The sequence below is a fragment of the Hydractinia symbiolongicarpus genome, chromosome 4, assembly GCF_029227915.1.
Source record: "Hydractinia symbiolongicarpus strain clone_291-10 chromosome 4, HSymV2.1, whole genome shotgun sequence".
NCBI lineage: Eukaryota > Metazoa > Cnidaria > Hydrozoa > Anthoathecata > Hydractiniidae > Hydractinia > Hydractinia symbiolongicarpus.
Genome location: NC_079878.1, coordinates 20034167 through 20052828, shown reverse-complemented (window position 1 = coordinate 20052828; position 18662 = coordinate 20034167). Strand labels below are relative to the sequence as shown.

Here is an 18662-nt window from a genome sequence, read left to right as displayed (position 1 = left end):
ATTAAAGTCAAGTATAAGGGCTGTATTTTTCCCTGACTTTATACTTTTTTTATCATAATTTCGATAATTTTAGATACCAGAGAACTTTTTAAAAAATTAACAAAAGAAATAATCTCATGATATTACTTTTTATTTAGGCGCAAATAATTTTTAATGTTAATGAATACAACAAATTCGATTTTTGAGAACATGGTGTTTTTTGGTGTAAATATAAACATATATTTTTTTATACTTTTAATTAATCTTCCATTGTAGTTTAAAATTAACTAATGGATGCCACCCAAGATTTAGATGCTCTATATGATGAAGAGGTGGAAAAAAAAGAGGTGAGTCATGAATTTGTACAGGGTAAGAATATTATTGAATAGTTTGTTAAAAGAAGGGACTAAAAAATGAGAATGAGATTGTTGATTAAAAAAGGTAGATCAGATGAACTACTTTACAAATAATTGTACAAACATAAGTATAATTTTAAAAAAACCGTCTCTTTGTCATAGTAACTAAGTAATAACAGAAAGTTTTAATGACTTTGGGGATTTCATCCTGTCATAAGTTAAGTATTGTGACTGACAACTTTTATTCGCATCACAAACAAAATGATTTAAGGTGGCAGTAACCCTTTTAAAAATATGATATTTTTTTTTACATATAATTAGTTATGAAAGGTTATTTTTCAGACTATATATCCATATTTTTTCTGTTATAACACACTTGTCACGGTTTTATGGCTAAAATACTATTTCTTTCACCCAAAATATTCAGCCCCAACTACGATCTTCATTATGCTTCACTGCATGAGCTTTAAATTTTGATAGCATTTTCGTTTAACTTTAAAATTTTTAGACATGCTTGGTGAACCATGCAGCCATGATACGGTGTGCGGAAATCTTTTTATTCGGAGTATTTTTCTTTTAACAGCGTTCGATGCAACAGGTTCATTTTATAACAGAAGCTGGTAAAAAATAACAAGATTGTAAAAAGTTGAAGCTCGTAGAAATCGATTTTTTCCCTGTGTATGATACATTTTTAAATAGAAATTTCTGCTGACTCAGCAATTTTAGTGTTAAGTTAAAATTATTTTATTATGTATTAAGGCCTATATTTTTAGAAAATAGAAAAAAAATGGTATAAATAAAACACTGAGTAAATAATTTAGCTATTTGGACAGCTAAAAAAGGGTTACTGCCACCTTAAAAAAGTTTAACCAGAAATTTCGAACAAAAATAAAATAGAAATAAAAGAAATAAAATTGCTAAAATATCAGCTAAACATACTGGAAATTTCTCATGTGATGATGGCTTGAGTTAAAATATATAAGTTAAGAGTGGATAAAAACCAACTGTTTTGGAGGCTACATTCTATGTTGTATTGAGCAAAGCCACAAAAAAAATTGTTTGTTTGTTTGTTTTGGTCAGCAATTTTAAGATGTCAGTCACATTTTTTGCAACACAAATATGCAAGATTTAAGATTTATTTTGTGCAATTTTCAGCCATCGTAACCAGCCAATCAACTTGCATAAAAAATTCATAGAATGTCAGTCACTTTTTCAAGTTAAGGCGCTGACATACATTGGAATCGCCCCTGCAGACTATTTGTCCTTTTTTATCTGAAAATCAACAAATTTAAATTAATCTTGTAATATTTCTATTTATAATATTATAATTATTATTACTGGCAAGCCAAAAAGTCTAATTTATGCCTGATTTAGTTTTAAACAAGTATTATTAGCTAGAATTAAATAGGAATGGTTGTTTGCAATCATCTAAAAGTTCTGTTTGGAAAACAAGTATAACATTCCACAGGGTACAACGCCGGACAGAATTTATTAATTCAATTATTATCTACTTCTATATTATAATGCTCGCTGTATGTCTGTGTTTTGTTAATATTTTTCATTTTTCTATTTCGATTACTTTTATCCTCTATTTTTCATTATTGGATAGGTAGGGAAACTTAAAACAGTCAAACACAGACATTTTCAAGAAACAGAATTTCCAATTTATGAAGGTATATATTAATTTCTCCTGTGAACATAGTTTAGGATGATAGTTATACGGTTTTTTTTAAAAAAAATACTCTTATGTGATATAGTGATAATGTTCTTATTTTATTAGGTATTAATATAATCGGTAGAGATGATAGGTCCGACATTCCAATAAAAGTTCAGGTATTTAGTTTTCCCTATATTTGCTTGGTTGTCTAAGGTTTTCCTTTTTTTCTCATATTCTAGATTTTTTTTCCTTCCATTCTTTATATGTAGGCCTTATCTAAAAAACATGCATGCATTGAAGTTACCAAGGATTCTTTTCTACTTTGTGACCTTGGGAGTAGAAATAAAACAAGGAAAGAAAAGGTATGTATATCCTTTGTTTTAATGACTTTGCAGGCTGCATAATTAATCATAGCAAAATAATTTTCTCTATTTATAATTTTGAAAAATATATATTACTTTAATTATAACTATATGGGATTAAAAATTTTTGTAGTTTTTGATACAGATTTTAATGAAAATAATTTTCTTGTTACTGTTATAAGTTTTGCAGGAATCAGTTGAAATTACTAAAATTCAAATAAGTACATGCCTTGTACAGGGTTTTAACAAATCGTAACTCATGCTGTAAACTTTTTGGGTGCACAACATGGGGAGTTACAGAAATTCAAATGTTAGAAGTCCCTTTATATAAATTTTTTAGATGGTGCTAAAACCTCTTGAAAAATATGAATTGCAGAGTGGAGATCTGATAACCTTTGCTGATGTTACTTGTCATTTTGAAGTCAATCAAGAAAATGTATGTAATTAACATCATGTGGTAGTGTTATGATATGACGAATCATGGGATCTTTTCGTAAACTGAGTAAAAATGTTATGTTATTCAGACAAAATAAAGCATAGATTCGACAAATTATAGTAAATCAATAGTTTTGCTGAAAAATAAAGTGTTGATTTTCTTGCCAGCTCTTTTCATTTTCATCCATGTTGATATTATCTGCTGGTTTCTGTATAACTAGTATTTTTTTCTTCCAGGATTCTGATCCGACTGGTTCAATGACTGAATCAGACACAGGCTCTGAATCAATGATACCAGAGGATGACGAAGTTGATATAGGCAATGCAGAAGAAGATTTTAGTTTGCGATTGACAGTGGGTGATGATGTCAAGAAAGATAAGGAAAACTTGAATGTTTCCGATCTCTTAAACGATTCTGACATACTACTGCCAACACAAAACTATGTGGATCAAAATAGTAGTTTTCACGAGGAGATGAAAGTAAGAATGTTCTGTCGTTCTTGGTGCGATAGTGGAATTTTTTCCTAGCTTATTATTTATTAAGGAGTCAAATAGAAGGTGATCACTGTTATAATGTTTAAATGTCTTGTTTAGCTACTTGGAAAAAAGACAGAGACGGGTAGGTACTGCACATTTGTAAGAGATTATTATTATACAGTTGTAAGGCAGTTTAAAAATTTAATTCAACATATGGAGACACCTATTTCACAAATAAACTTTTTGTATTTGTATACATCTTATTCTAGAGGATGATTTATATGCTGCAGAAACAGAATCTGAATCTGAAGGGGAAGGAAATAATGATGTTGTCAAACAAACACCCATGGGGAAAGAAACAGTCAGCATCATAGGGCAGACTCCAGGTAGAACATAATTCTTAAATCTGATTTTTATAATAGGTTTCTGTAGCATCCTAGGGATATTTAAGTATACATGACCTTGTTTGATTTTGTGTAATTATTATAAAGCATTTCATAATACCAAAGTTTTAACAGGGACATCAGTATAAAAAAGGATTTTTTTCAATTTTTATTTTTAAGTTGTTTGGAATAATTCTCTAGTTATTGGTGCAGTTATTAAGCGCAGCCTGTAAGGTTCAATTTGCGAATGATCAAAGAGATCTTTTGACAACTCTAATAGCCCAACTTTTTTCAGAAAAAAAAACTGATTGTTTAATATTTACCAACATATTTCATAGGGTTTAGTTTGAGTCAGCAAAACAAAGGAAACACAGACAAAATACCAGAATCACCAGTTGTGTGTCACATTGACACAGTAACTAATTCTGAAACTGCCAACTCAGAGTCTTCAAATCAACCGAAACTCATTACAAGTATTAATATTGACTCGAATCCAGTAGTCAATGAAACAAGTGACGATCTGTCATGCACATTTCAGTCATCAACTGATGCACTTGCTGATACAGTACCAATTGAAAGGTCTCAAGATTTCAAGAGTGGAAAAAAGTCCCAGGAATCAATTTGTGATTCTGATGCACTTGCTGATACATTACCAATTGAAAGGTCTGAAGATTTTAAGAATGCAAAAAGGTCCCAGAAATCTGCTGTTGATTTAGATGCATGCGCTGATACAGTTTCTATTGATGCGTCAAATTTAGAGGCTGAAATTCCTCCGCAGCAAAGAACAATAGGAAGACTTTTGGAGCAGTTGGCTGATACAGTAGTAATAGATAGAGACGTACCAAATCAGGGTAAATTATATTTGCTTGTGTTTACTAAAAGCTTTGTACGATGTTTAACAAGTAGCAACTTTTTGCCAAATAACATTGTTTGTCAACTGCAAGACAGCACCAATTAAATTTATGCAGTCAGGGCTATTAATGTAAAAAAGGGAGTATGATAAATTAATAGAAAAAGACAAGGGTACAAAGCAATTTTATGAATGTGAAATAATAAATGTATAGAAAAAGAACACTTTTATTTTACTTCCTCGTGCGCATATGTTAACTAGCACTGTATTACCAGAACCCAGTTATCTTTAAGTACCTATAAAATTACTATTTAACTTAGTTATTGCAGTGTAAATAAATGCTAATAAAGAATTAGGTCCACATAATTTAAAACTGCGTTAATTCAATGAATTTATTTGCAAATAAACTTTGCATTGGTGCATTCTTATTGTCAACATGTTGTCAATGGCATCATCTTTGTTATGTTAGTTTTACGCTCTTTGTTGTTGGTTTACTAGGTAAAAAAGTTGATAACAGTGATGAAGAGGATGAAATGCCATCTACGTATGTCTTCAATGACATTGAATATGAAGGTGAAGATGAAAACAGTGACCGCGAAGAAGATGGTGAGAAAAGAATGGAGGAGGAAAATTTAAAAGAAAATAAATTAACTTCTCCCGCTAAGGACATTGGTAGTTTTGCTGATAGCTCTCAGGAGATTCCATATTCTGCACACCCTAAGAAACCCTATGTAACTTCCACTCAGTTGTTGGAGAGTTTTCAATCATTTGGAACACCAGAAAGTTCCATAAACAACACTTCAGCTAAAATTTTACCTTCATCAGTGGAGAGTAATTACACAAGTCAAGCAAAGGAAAATGAAAAAATGGTATGTTAAAATGACAAAACAGGGTTTCCATCTCAAAACCTATCAAATCTTCTAAAGTCAACTTTTTTTTTTCGTTCCAAACATACACATACACATAACCCATGTAACCTTTTGTCACATAATTGAGTCATTAAGAAAATAATCTCAAGTCGCATTACTAGTGAGTTTAAACTGTTGACAGGAATTTTTTTTAGATATTCTCTTAATATATTTCCTTTGATCATGTTACTTTATAACTGGTGCTCTCTTAAAACTTTTTGTATATATTACATGCCCAATATATAGGTGCTCAATTCTGTTCAGTTTTTCTACGATGACTCCCAAAACCTTAAGAAATATTAAAGCTCATTATATCTTCCATTTCTATTTATAAGAAGTATTGTATAGTGTTACGTTTAAAAAGAATGTTGGATTCTTTTTTGTTTTAATCTTTGCTTATTTGAGTTTTGTGATTTTGAATTCTAAAATGTCTTTTTATTCACAAGGATAGGGATATAAATTTGTTTTATTTTTGTATTTTAAAAAAATGTGTTAGAATAATACAAGTGCTCTTAATTTTAGGTGGTGTGTGACAGTGACGAAGAGTCCACCCAGCCGTATGAAACTTCTAGTCCTACAAAAGATGTATCACCAAACAAAATTTTCAAAGTTCCCTCAATCCCAATTGCCCATGCGACAACGCTACCAGGTGGTTGTGAATACTATGATGCTACTGATGCTGGCACGCATATGTCATCCAGTGACGATGATGCACCTAAGAATAATAAACACAAAGATGAAGGGAAGAGAAATGATGAAGAAGAAACCCAAGCATATTCGAGTAATGATGTTGAAAATAATATTGATGAAAAACATGTTGGTGCATCGGATGCTGATGTGGCGGCCACTGTCCCGTACGATATAGACGGTGCTACTCAAGGGTATTGTAATGGGGATGGTCGTGATGTCTCAAAGGAAAATAATGACGTTAATGACATAGCAACGCAGGCTTACAATATTTTGGATGTTGATGAAATTGCAACACAGGCTTACAATGATTTGGAGCCAGAGGTTAATATTTTACCTGATGCTGCTACTCCAGCGTATTGTGATAAAAACGGTCTTGATGTCTCAAAGAATAATATGGATGAAAATAATGATGTTGATGAAATTGCAACACAGGCTTACAATGTTTTGGAGCCAGAGGTTGATGTTTTAGATAGCAACGATCTAGCAACTCAAGCTTACTGCTTAGATGTTGATGAAGGTAATAAAGAAGAAGTATCTAATAAGTCTGGTTACAAATGCACTAGAGTACTAATTTTCACAGGGATTTATTTTCGCGAGTCAAAAAAATTGTACTTCATGGGTATTGTTTGTATTTCTAATTTTCGCGTGAATTATGTTGTTATCTTTCAGCACAACCAGAAACTTATCAGTTTTTTGTCCTCGAATTGAAAAAGAAATTCGCGGTTATTAATTTTCGCGAATTTAACATCGCGAAATGTTTCGCTGGCATTTAATTTCGCGAAAAATGGTCAAAAAACGCAAAATTCGCGAAAAAAAATGTACCCGCGAAAATTAGTACTTCTAAGATAGAAAAAGGTATTGATATTAACGGTAAGATAAAAATTCTGTATAAATTTTTTTTTTGATTTGCTTCCTAATAAAAAAGATTTTTACAACACTTGAAACTCCTTTCTTGTTTTTTCATAATTTAATACAATATATGTTTTGTTGTTTAGAAGCAGAAACTGAGTCTCTTAAAACCCAAGACGGACCACCTAAAGTCGACAAAGCAAACATCGATTTCAAGGTCCCAGTACCCAGTCACACTAAATATCGCCCTGTGAGGAATACTTGTAACAACAGAAAAACTGTAAAGTTCAGTATTGAGGAAGAAACAAGTAAAATAATGGAAAATGAAAGCTCCTCGCATACTTCCACTAGAAGAAAGAGAACCCCAAAATCATCAGTTGGAGAAACAAACATAAGCAAGAAGACACCTGGTGTTCAAAACCAGGAGAATAATGCCGACAAGCAACAAAGTAAAAATTCTAATCAACACAGACTAGCAGTTGTGGCTTCTAAGGAAACTATTGAGCCATCTTGCAGCGTGGCTGAGACAACTGATAGAGAAGTAGCTAATAGGGAAAATGTAGGGGAGGAGAAACTACCTGCATCTAAAAGGCCTAGTCGCGCGCGTAACAAGAAAAAAACAAATTCCAAACAAAAAGACAATGAGATTAACTTGTTGACTACCCAAATTTTGAGAGAAACAGTCGAAGACAGTGCCCTGAAAAACAATGTATTAGCAACTTCATCAACGGAAACTAGTACTTCCCAAACCAAACGTGTAATAAAAACACGAGCTGCGAAAGAAAAACAACAAAATTTATGCCAAGTGGGTAAGAAAGAGGCAAATAACGAAGAGCTAAAAGAAGAAGTAAAGTTAAATAAAAACAGAGGTAGTACAAGTAGAAAAACTTCTAGGCTGAAGCAACAACAGCATACCGGAAATGATTCGAATGTAGATAAAACTGCAACTGTTGAAAACAAAAACAATGAAATTGAAGAAGATAACTCTAAATTACCGAAACACAGGCGAAATGCTAATAAGCGAACTGTTAAGCAGAAAATAAAAGATCCAGACCCGAAGCAACAAGTTTCTGATACAAAACAAAACGAAACCGACATCAGCGATAATTATGCAAGCAGAGATTGTATGGAACAATCGAGGGAAAATAAGCTAACTGAAAATAGGTGCACTAAGAGGAATATTTTGAACATGTTAGATGAAGAAAAGAAGAAAAACGAAAGTGAAACTGTAATTAATGAAGCAAATGACGAACTTCCACTAAAAGGAAGGAGTATAGGAAAACGTAACACGAGAACTACAAGTAACAACAAAAATAATAATAAAAATGATAGTGTAAAAGACGAAGAAAAACAGAATAATGGAAACGTCGAGATAGAAACAGATGTTGTAAATATACAGGAAAAAAGAAGTAAAACTCAACACAGTAAGGTTGATTGTGAAAAAACTATCAATGATTCGAATGTGGCACACAACACTGGAACGGAGGGTAAAGTACTTAATAAAAAAATGACTCAAAGTGAAAAGAATAGAAACTCAAATATTGATGTCATGAAGAAAGAAGAACACACTACTAACATTACTGCTGAAGAAACGTCCCTCATAAAGAGTTCAAGCAGGAGAAAAAGGATGGGACAGGCTACAAGTACGTCAGAAGGGAAAAGAGTTCGCACAAGTTCAAAAGATGTGAAAAAAGAAGAACTTTTAAGTAGCGCAAATAAAAGGCCAGTGGGTAGTAAGCAGAATGCTAAAAGCAGTTCAACTTGTCGTTCTGTGGATGAAAGTTTCAATGATAGTTATTTTGAGAGCCCAAGAAGGCAATCTTTGTGCACAAAACCTAAAATTGTTTTTACTGGTATAAGCGATAAAACTGTTGAGAAGGTTTGGACCTTTTGTTTATATATTCTTTGTTTACTTATATAAAATGCTGGCTAAAAAGCCTAACTTAAACACCTTCGATTTCAAGCAGTATATATACAGCATGCAAGAAAGTTGGTAGTTTGAGAGTTATCTTTTTGCTTTTTTTAGTGTGTATGCGCGTGTTTGTTGTTTGTGTGTTTTTTGTTTAATTTTTAAGATTAAACTTTTGTAGCAATACTTTGAGAATTTCCTTCCCAAAGTTGAAGGTGGCAGATAAAATTTTACTAGCCTACGCGCATCTCTCTTACCAGTTAACCCGTCTCTCAACTTGCGTGTAGATAGTGAAAGATCTCGGTGGTGAAGTTGTCGACAATGTGGAGGTTGCAACACACTTAGTAACTGATAAAGTATGTTGTTATTGTTCTGTTTTTCATTAATTTCTGTGTCTATTGTATTTTTGTAATTTTTAATGGTTGCCATTAGTAGTTGTTGTCATTGTAGATGTCGTCTTTTTGGAGTTGTCGTTTTTAGTAGCTTTTTAGGTGTTATTATTTGTGTTCTTTATTATCTTAGTTTATCACTTGTTCTACTAGGTTCGACGCACTGTGAAGTTTCTCTGTGCTGTTGCTCGTGGTATACCAGTCGTAAGTTCAGCATGGTTGAAATCTTCCAAAACATCCAATGTCTTCACATGTAAGCATTAATGTATTTTCAACACACACTATTTAGTTTTGTACGAAAAGGTAATTCATTCCTTTCTCCTAAACAATTTCTTGTGGTGTTTAAAAATCGACTTGTAAGTCGGTTAGCAATTGTCAATCTGCTTAACCTGTCTTGGAGAGTGCGGGTAAATCTACGCCCTTTTTTCATCTATTCAAAATTAAAAATAATACATGATTTGAACTTAGCTATCTAGATTTTGATTTTGTCTTTAACTGTTTAGTTCTCACCCCAACCTCGTTTTATAAAATGTTTATAATTTTAATAAAAGAATAAATTGCTGTTTGCTTATAAATGTAGTGGACAGTGATACCAAAGCAAAAAAAGAAGTACGAAACCTCATCATGTCAGAGAAAGATTTTCTTTAATTGTGTTGAATATATTTTAGCTTGTAAGGACCATATATTGAACGATCAAGCAGCCGAAAGGCAGTACAAATTCCAGTTAAAAAGGTAACAAAATGTAATTTAGCAAATATTAGTTAGTTAGAACGTCCAACATGTTTTGATGAATAGTTTCGTTGCTTCGGTTTGCTGACCTATCGAACCTTGAAATTCGAAATAAGGGTAGCGTTTTTTTTGAATACAGTACACTCGCGTCAAGTGGGACTCTCAAGGGTTCGTTACAACCGAATCTCTCTCAACAGGGGATTTGTCCCACTCTCTAACAGGGAAAATGCCCCACTTATGGAGATTTTGAAAATTAATTTCTCAGTTATTACTCTTTTCATTAGAGGATATTAAGAAGGATATATAATTAACAAAAGTACAAAGAAGTTTTTTTTTAACAACGTATCTTGATTGAATAAAAAGCCTAAAAACTACAACTGTTACAGAAAACCAAATCAGATAACAACATGTTGTTGCCTTCCGAGGGTTGATCATCTCTCTGGCAACATTCTTTTTTTCTGCTAAAGACAGATGATAAATTATTAGAAGCTAGAATTCAAATAAATTTTAATGTTTGTTAAGAGCTTCAGAAATTCCAATTATTCTTAAGAAGGACTTAGAAGTAGAATCTTTTTTACTGGGTTGCCATCATTACAGCAAAATTGGACGCTAAAACAAAACATAAAAGGTATCATGCACTTTGATATTCAGTGGTCATTCAAAAATATGTACATATTTTAAGCCAGGAGCTTGTAAAACTTTATAGGCAAAATATACCTCATATTGTCTTGAACAAAACGTTTTTTTTTTCACCGGTCAAGCCTTCCATCTGAAGCTCCCTGCATCCTAGTTCTTTTGGTAAGTTCTTTACCCCAAGCATGGCAGCTGAAGCGGGAATGTTTCGACTTCTTGCATTTGTGAACCACTTGTAACAAGCTTCATCGAGAATTGTTGTAGGGCGATCCTCTAAAGTCAAGTGCATCAATCACTCAAACGTACACTTCTTGGAGAGTAACAGCTAGATTTCGTTTCGAAATGTTTTTGATGATCGAAAGAGTAAGTCTATCGTTCAGTAACAGTTTATTGTTTTTGTTATTATTCAGGTCACTAAAAAAGTCTTCAGTGTCATCTCTACTAGAAAACGTACGCATATATGTAACTAAAAATGTGAAGCCTGAACCGAAGTGTATGAAAGGTATATAGATTTGAAGTTATAGTAAGTTCTATTCAAAGTGTGTTTGCAATAAAATAGCATTTACTGTTCAACCTGTTGTTTTTGTTTAGAGATGATTGAATGCTCAGGTGGGAAGGTAAGCTTTTCTTTCACAAAATGTTCAACTTATATGTTACCACATCTACAGGTTTAGTGTTCCAATGCACAAGCGTTTGGACTTCCTGCTTTTAAAATGTAAAAGGGAAAAGGAAAAGTCCAGTATCAGAGCAGACAATCTTTAAGGTCAGTCTCCACTGTGCGAAATTAGTGTGTTCAAAGCAGAATAATAAATGATTGTTATATGCTGGCGGGATGTTTTGGCCGTGCAATAGTAAAAATCAATTTTGTTTTGTTTAAACTGAAATGAAAAGATGATGTTTTTCTGTCAGTCTGTTAACTGTTCCATACGTCGAAAATTGTGGAGGTCATTGTTAAGTTCATGTGTTGGTAATTCATGTTTCGTCTTCTTAACGAATCCGATCCTAATGGAATCTACTAAAATGCTGCAGCAGGTTTTTACACAGTTTTATAATATACAGGAATATACAATTTATTCTTTTCGGAATTATTCAAGAAAAGTATCATAAAAATGTTTGAAATTCAACGACAAATTTCTATGTCAAGGACACGCTGCTCCATAATTTTGTTCTTGTTTAGTTTCTTTCGAAATCACCAAAAGGACCCAGTGATGACGTCATAGTTGTTTCATGTGATGACGATGCAAAAGAACATGAAAAACTGACCAATCAAGGCTTCTGTGTGTGCACCAACGAAGTTTTATTGACTGGTATACTGAGACAAGAAATTGATCGTGATTCGTATCTTTTAACATTCAAAAAGTAGGGGTGATATGCATCGCTACCTTGTTTATACGTTTCGTATTTCCCTGCCTGTTTGAAATATTCTTAAGGAGACGTAAATGTTTTAAAAGCAGCCCGGATTGGCCAATCCAGTTTAGCCCTTTATATCTAAAACACGATGATGAACACGAAGTAGAATGCTCCGGGATTCCTAATATTATGAAGCAGGCTTTGAATTTCTAATTACGAATTAGTTTGGACCTGCTTCGATAAACTATTAGATTTACATTTACATTCTTGCCTCTTGTGTAAGGTCTTATGAGTGTTCCCTGTGTAAGATCTTGTGATTGTTTCTTATGTAAGGTCTTATGATACTGTTTGGGGGAATAACAGCAGTTATCGCCCTTGTTCTGCAGCCACTTCTTTGTTGCCAGCTCATGCCTTGTCCTACAGGGTACCCGTTTCAGTATTGTCAGTATCGCCCAACTTAGCTGGGTGTAAAGGTTCTGCTTTTATAGATTTATGTTGCTAGTGTTCAATAAAATGTAAATGACAATGTTCTGGCAAAACGTGTTGTTTTTAAAAGATATTGCGGTAAGATCAAATTCTACATGTACATCGCAAGCACAAAAAGAGTATTGCTGTCATGGTTCTTTAATTTATTAATCATTTTTTGGTGTGGAATGTGTTATTGTCAGTGTGTGTTGTCCAGACAACATTTTACGCCATGTTTGATTATTTTTCCATTCTTTGGTAGTAGAGGTTTTTGGATATAGATTATCCTTGACTGCAGTTTTAGATTTTTAATAAACAACGAAAGTAAATTAAATGAAAGTCAAGATTCGACGTCAAAGAGAAAACGTCAAACGACATCCACGACGACGACAAGTAAGCGCCGACGGTGACGAAAGTTGAACAAGTGGTTTTATTGAAACGTTTTAAACGAGATTATAACCTAAACTTTTTTTGTGTGTTTTTAAGCATCCTGTTTTTTTGTGTTTTTAAGCATCCTGTTTTTTTGTCAGTAAGAAAGTACAAAGGCTTGATATTTTTGTCTGTTTTCTACAAGAACGTGTGAATTGTTTTAGATGTTGTATATATATACACGTTTTTTTATAAGAAACTATGCTATAAGAACGTTGAGGTTATTTGTTTTAACAAATTAAGAACATGTTAAAAAGGGTTCCTTAAAACAACAAAAAACATGTGAATCTAGAACTGATAAAAAATAAATATTACCGAACAGTTTTCCTTCCTTTTTACTAGTATACTTAAATCTTTTTATAATAAGATATTCATTATCATGAGAATTCTGAACATGTATTTGCTTTTTTTCGGAAGAACAGATTTAAGAAATTTTGAGACTAAAAAAAGCTAAATAACATCAGTACATCCAGCCTCAACTAAAATGTAGACGTTCTTATAAAAAAACGTGTATTTGTGAAAACTGTACATAATAACCGTAGCAATGTGCTTCAATGAAGAACTCTTCGCACTACTTTGCAGTACTATTCTTTAAGAGCTGTACGTCGAAAACGAGTTGAAATATTTCTTCTTCAAACTTGGTCGTACAAAAATTTTGCAATTTAAAGAAAAACAGAGTGAATTATTTTTTGTAGAAAAACCTAGTGAATTATTATTGCGACGGTACAATGTCAAAAAAAACAAAAAAAACAGCTTTCAATATCTTTTTGCAGGCTGGTTTCAACTGACTGAATCTATCTGCAGTTTTACGGCGTGAAAATATATTTCTTTGTAGAATTCTTCTTAATGTTGTAAATATATTTTAATTTCATAAATATAACAATTAACTTGTTCAAAAGTTACTTTTTAGACTCTTTGGTGTGTTTTCGTTCTAATTATGTGAATGTGTGTTGATACTGATATGAAAAATCAGGGAAGGGGTAGAAAATAGAGAAAACAGATATTACAAGGAAAAGCTTTTACGGTTGTTTTATTCGGTTGAATGACTTTTTACTGTAATTCAACATTGTTTTTGATTTTTTTTTATAAGTTCTTGTAATCTGTTATACTGTTTCAGGTAAATTAATCAGGCAAATGTGTTAAATGCTATGCTTACCTTCTAATAAAATGATAAATAAGGAGGCAGGGCTTATGTAAAAAGAAGCGCAGGGACGAAGAGATGGAAAAGCATTCTAAAACAAGCAATCGTCCATCATAGAGCCCCATCTTTAATCTGCGTTGGAACATGGTCATAGAAACGCCAAATGTATCTTCCTCATATCGTACCAGGGATTTTTGCTTCATTGACATTGTGCCGGCGGCCGTCAAGTAATCTTAAGCGCTTTTAACATCAGGCAACAAACGCTGGAGACAGGATGTATTTAATCTATAACCTACTACGAGAAACATTTTTGTTTGTCGCCCATCTTTTCCTTTCGAAGAAGCGCTTCCCTTTTACCTGGACCTCATCTCCCTGCTCCTAAATGAACTTGTAAATAAAGTTACAGAAGGTTCCGGTAGTGAGAAAATCTTGTCCATATCTTCCTTATAAAATTCTAGTAATACACTCAATCATAGTGCCGTGTTTTTTCCTGTGTGCGCAGAAATGGAGGCAACTCGCTTTGTTTGTTTACATTTTTACCTTCATTTCTGCGCGCGCATTGGACATTACGTAATTACTTAAGATGCGCACGCAAAAGTAAATATCGGGACTGTGATTCCATGTATCGCCTGCTGGGCATTATTTAATAACCACCCGGGAGCTTTTTAGAGGGGGTGCTAAAAACTAGGACGTTGCCGCCCCTTTTTGTTCTTGTTTGTTGTCCTTGTTCCGATATTTTCCCCGAGGTTAATAAAATGAGTTTCTCTTACACGTTTTCCCGTAGCCTAGTTAACTAAGCTCCTTTTCGAGAATATCAAATTTATTTTCTCCCAGTTTTTCCTACCTTGACTATTCCGATTTCTTGTTGGTAAAAAAAATTATGCTGGGTCTCCTACTAGACGATATGGTATTCCGATTATTTTCCGGTGGTAACAAAAATTATGTTGGGTCTCCTCTGGCTAGGTTCGTGTCCTTTGCTTTCCACCTTATCTTGCTATATTATGCATAGCTAGGACGATTGCTTTCAATTTTTAACTCAATGATTTTATGTAGATCATCTCCTTGATAGCCCAGCTTAGCTAAAATTAAGCTATATAACTAGCTTTTATCCTTTTGCCGTACTACTTTCTGCAAAAAGGTTCTTGTTTTTTTTATAATTGAGCTCCTACTGTGGCTATGTCATATCATCATCATCATTCTCGGCTTAACGTCCGTTTTCCATGCTAGCACGGGTTGGACGGGGTATATTAATGACCCTCTTCCAATCTGATCTAGACTGTGTTAGATCTAAACTCAACTTCCTCTCTATCAAGTCTGTCCTTATAACCTGCCAAGTCTTTCTCGGTCTGCCTCTGGGCTTTGCCCCAGGAACTATCAAGTCTCTACACTTTCTTACCCAATTATCCTCCTCCATTCTTTCCAAGTGCCCCAGCCAATTCAATCTTCTTATCTGGATAACATCTTTAATTCTACGGAGACTTAGCCTGCTTCTTAGCTCATCTGAACTCTTTCTGTCTCTCAGACTGGCATTACACATCCACCTAACCATTCTCATATCATTCCTTTCTAAACGGTCAAGATCTTCCTGCTTCACTGCCCATGTCTCACTACCGTACAACATAACACTTCTTACACAGGCCTCATACAACCTACCTTTTACTTCAATTGACAGGACTCTGCTAGTCAATAAAGGAAGTAACTCTCTAAACTTTTTCCAAGCAGAACCTATCCTGCAAGTAACACTTCTTCCAACACCCCCTTCACTGCCCAACATATCACCTAAGTAACAGAAGTTCTTAACTATCTCTAACGAGCCACTGTTGTACATCATTAAAGCTGGAAATACTTCATTCTCTATAATCTCACCTTTGCAACGCTTGCATACAAACTGTATGCCAGCTCTTAACCTTCCACTAATATTACTGCACTTCTTATGTACCCAATGCTTGCAAGTCTGACAAAAAATTGAGTTACTACCAACCCATTTCCTGCAAACTCCACAAGGCCACTTTCCAACTACAAGGTCACACTTGGCTGCAATGATACTTATCATGACTTTAGACTTTGCTGTGTTTACCTTCAGCCCTTTCTCTTCTAGTCCTTTCTTCCACTTCTCAAACTTTTCAACTAATTCTTCCATCGACTCTGCTATGAGAACCAAATCATCTGCATACAATAACTCCCATGGACAACCTGTTCTGAACTCCATCGACAGCGCTTCTAAGACTAGAATAAACAACAAAGGACTAAGTACAGAACCCTGATGTACACCAACATTTACACTAAATTCATCATAAAGAACATCAAAATATACAAAACGGGCTAGCTACGTCAATTATTCATCTGCATATTTTTTCTCAAACTGAGACGCGCAGTCTAAACCAAGTGTCATTAATTATATGCTTTCCTTATGTTTGTTGTTGTGCGTTGTTTTGCTGAAAATCTAATATATGCAGGGGCAACATTATTTTGGAGTCCCTGTTGATGAGGGCAAAATAAATAACGTAATATTAAAAAAGGCAACTTAGAAAACATTTTTACACAAAACAACCAAGTAAACAATGATAACAAAGTTATTCTTTCTTGTTGTGCGCAACACTTAAGCTGGCCTGCAGAATTGTCTCCAAACAAAACAACCAAAAGTTCTTTCAAATTAATCTCCAAAATTTTTTTACTTGTCCTTGCTAATATAAAAAAGATTAAAAACCTGTCACAAGGTCGAAGATTAAACATATAAAAAGAGTGGAAGATCTGAATTCTTTTTTATTTTAAGATTTTTGATTGTCGAAGAGGGCTAATTACTTTTGTCACGAGCCAGTAAGAGAATTATCAAAAAAATAAAGATATTACTAAAAAATATTAGTCATAGTTTTTACAATGTTTGCATTATGGAACAATCAAGGGGTCATGAAGGTCTAAAAAATTGCTAAAAATTAGCATTAGAACATCAGCTACAACTAGTATAAAGTTTTGATTTAACTAAATAGCCTAACATCCTACAACGTAAGTCCATTGTGAAAATTGGCAAATGAACTTTGACAACTTTAAAGTGTGTGTGTCGAAAATAGAGGCATATATAAATCTTTCCAGTTTCTTAGAGTATTTTTTTGCCCTTGTGTAGTAAAAAAATGAGAGTGTGTATATATTTGTCTGAATAGGATTGCTTAGATAAACTTCTATAATAATCTTAATAATTTTCATGTCTTTTTTAGAAATATATACACAATGAACGATTTTATTTTGGTATGTGTGGTCATGCAAGAAAGAAAATCTACATTTTTAAATTATTGTTTCCTGATGTGTAAACACAAGATCAACATTTAATAATACGGAAATGATTTTTTATGGGCTTCTTATTTAGTAGCATGTTTGAACATGTATTATGTAATGTTATATTTGCATGCAGACACATATTTTGCATGTGTTAGTGTATTACCATTATTGTGTTTAAAGATGACAAGAAAAGGTGAGAATATGTATAACTTTTACCGAGGTGGTGGTCAATTGACTTCTTCCTTCTAAGTTATATACTTATGCTTCTACTTTACTGAACGACTGTGATTTTTTTGTTAAGGCTGAAATACATAGTTACGTTTAGACAAAAAGGGTGATACTCATAATGTTGTGGGGGTTTGATTAGCAGGTTGCGATTGGCAAAATGAAATGTCTTTGTGAATTATTCTTTGGAAAACATTTAGAATCCTATTTCTTCATTAATTATTTGTATATATCACTTGCATAATGATTTTTGCAACAAAATAATCGTTAACAAAGGATCAATGTCAAATGGCTTACAGTCCTCAGCTGCAAAGAAGTTTTCTTCAATACAGTCAGAATTTTTTTAAACAGACTTTTATGTATTTTCTAATTTAAATCCTGTATATGTGATGATTATTATATATACTGGTTTTGGTAAATTATATATATATATATATATATACAAAAATGAAAAGAACTTTTTATATAGAAGGCATAATGTGCAATGAATTATCCAGTTCATAATGGAAAGTTAAACCCTGACGAATGACTTTTTAGGCAAACAGATTAAAGAGTTTCTTGTATATATATATAATTAAAATGTGCAATCAGAGAGAAATTGTCATGATAACCATTCCGCTGCATGTTTCCCTGTTATAAAAAATGAGCTGGGTAGAACCAAGGTGAAAAATAGAAGGGAAAAATCTTTTAACTTCATTTTTACAACATAGGTTTTAAATGCGGTATGTTGATTGAAATATGATAGAAGTTTTAACGACACAATATCAGTTATGTATTAATTTACTTTTCTTGAGCTTACCGTGCATTTTAGCCTTATATTAAATATTTCTATGTATATATATATAAAAGATACACATTTGTAATGCGCATAAGAAAACCTCACACAAATTTCTTTCCATGGTTGAATATTGCAGTTAAGTATTAAAAGTTTGAACTAGAATTAGCTTTTCTACCATTTTTAAGGCTTGTGTATTTGAAAGTCGGGTGTGTGTGATTGCCACATGCCCCATATCTTATGAAAACATTAATTTATTTTGCAATGACATGCAATTTATTTCCATTGCAATATCCTAACTTTTTTTATATTGCTATATACTTGATGCAGTGTCCTAGTAGACTACTGATCATAATGTACCTTGTTCCAGAAAATTAACGAGGTACAAAATTAACAAT

The 18662-nt window shown here is 33.1% G+C and overlaps 2 protein-coding genes across 2 annotated transcripts in view; both read left to right on the top strand.

Moving 5' to 3' along the window:
- The first annotated feature begins 231 nt into the window (after window positions 1-231).
- On the top strand, window positions 232-13761 carry LOC130641718 (mediator of DNA damage checkpoint protein 1-like). The gene is made up of 19 exons (XM_057448654.1): window positions 232-326; window positions 1945-2008; window positions 2116-2168; window positions 2262-2354; window positions 2695-2790; window positions 3027-3269; window positions 3384-3408; window positions 3536-3652; window positions 3988-4500; window positions 4998-5368; window positions 5930-6614; window positions 7093-8825; window positions 9143-9211; window positions 9398-9497; window positions 9913-9976; window positions 11017-11108; window positions 11198-11223; window positions 11784-11944; window positions 12726-13761. The coding sequence occupies exons 1-19, from the start codon at window positions 270-272 to the stop codon at window positions 12829-12831; spliced, it is 4668 nt and encodes a 1555-aa protein (XP_057304637.1). The 5' UTR covers window positions 232-269; the 3' UTR covers window positions 12832-13761.
- Window positions 13762-17219: 3458 nt separating this feature from the next.
- The window catches only part of LOC130641712 (voltage-dependent L-type calcium channel subunit beta-2-like), a 50872-nt gene continuing 49429 nt past the window's right edge, over window positions 17220-18662 (top strand). Inside the window, exon 1 of the mRNA XM_057448642.1 lies at window positions 17220-17457. The gene's annotated coding sequence lies outside the window, so the exon portion shown is untranslated. The remainder of the gene's footprint in view (window positions 17458-18662) is intronic.

Coding starts and splice junctions, on each gene's coding strand:
- LOC130641718 (XM_057448654.1), top strand. CDS start 270: ATGGATGCCACCCAAGATTTAGATGCTCTATATGATGAAGAGGTGGAA. Junction 2,355..2,694: donor ATAAAACAAGGAAAGAAAAG/GTATGTATATCC, acceptor TAAATTTTTTAG/ATGGTGCTAAAACCTCTTGA. Junction 3,270..3,383: donor GTTTTCACGAGGAGATGAAA/GTAAGAATGTTC, acceptor TGTCTTGTTTAG/CTACTTGGAAAAAAGACAGA.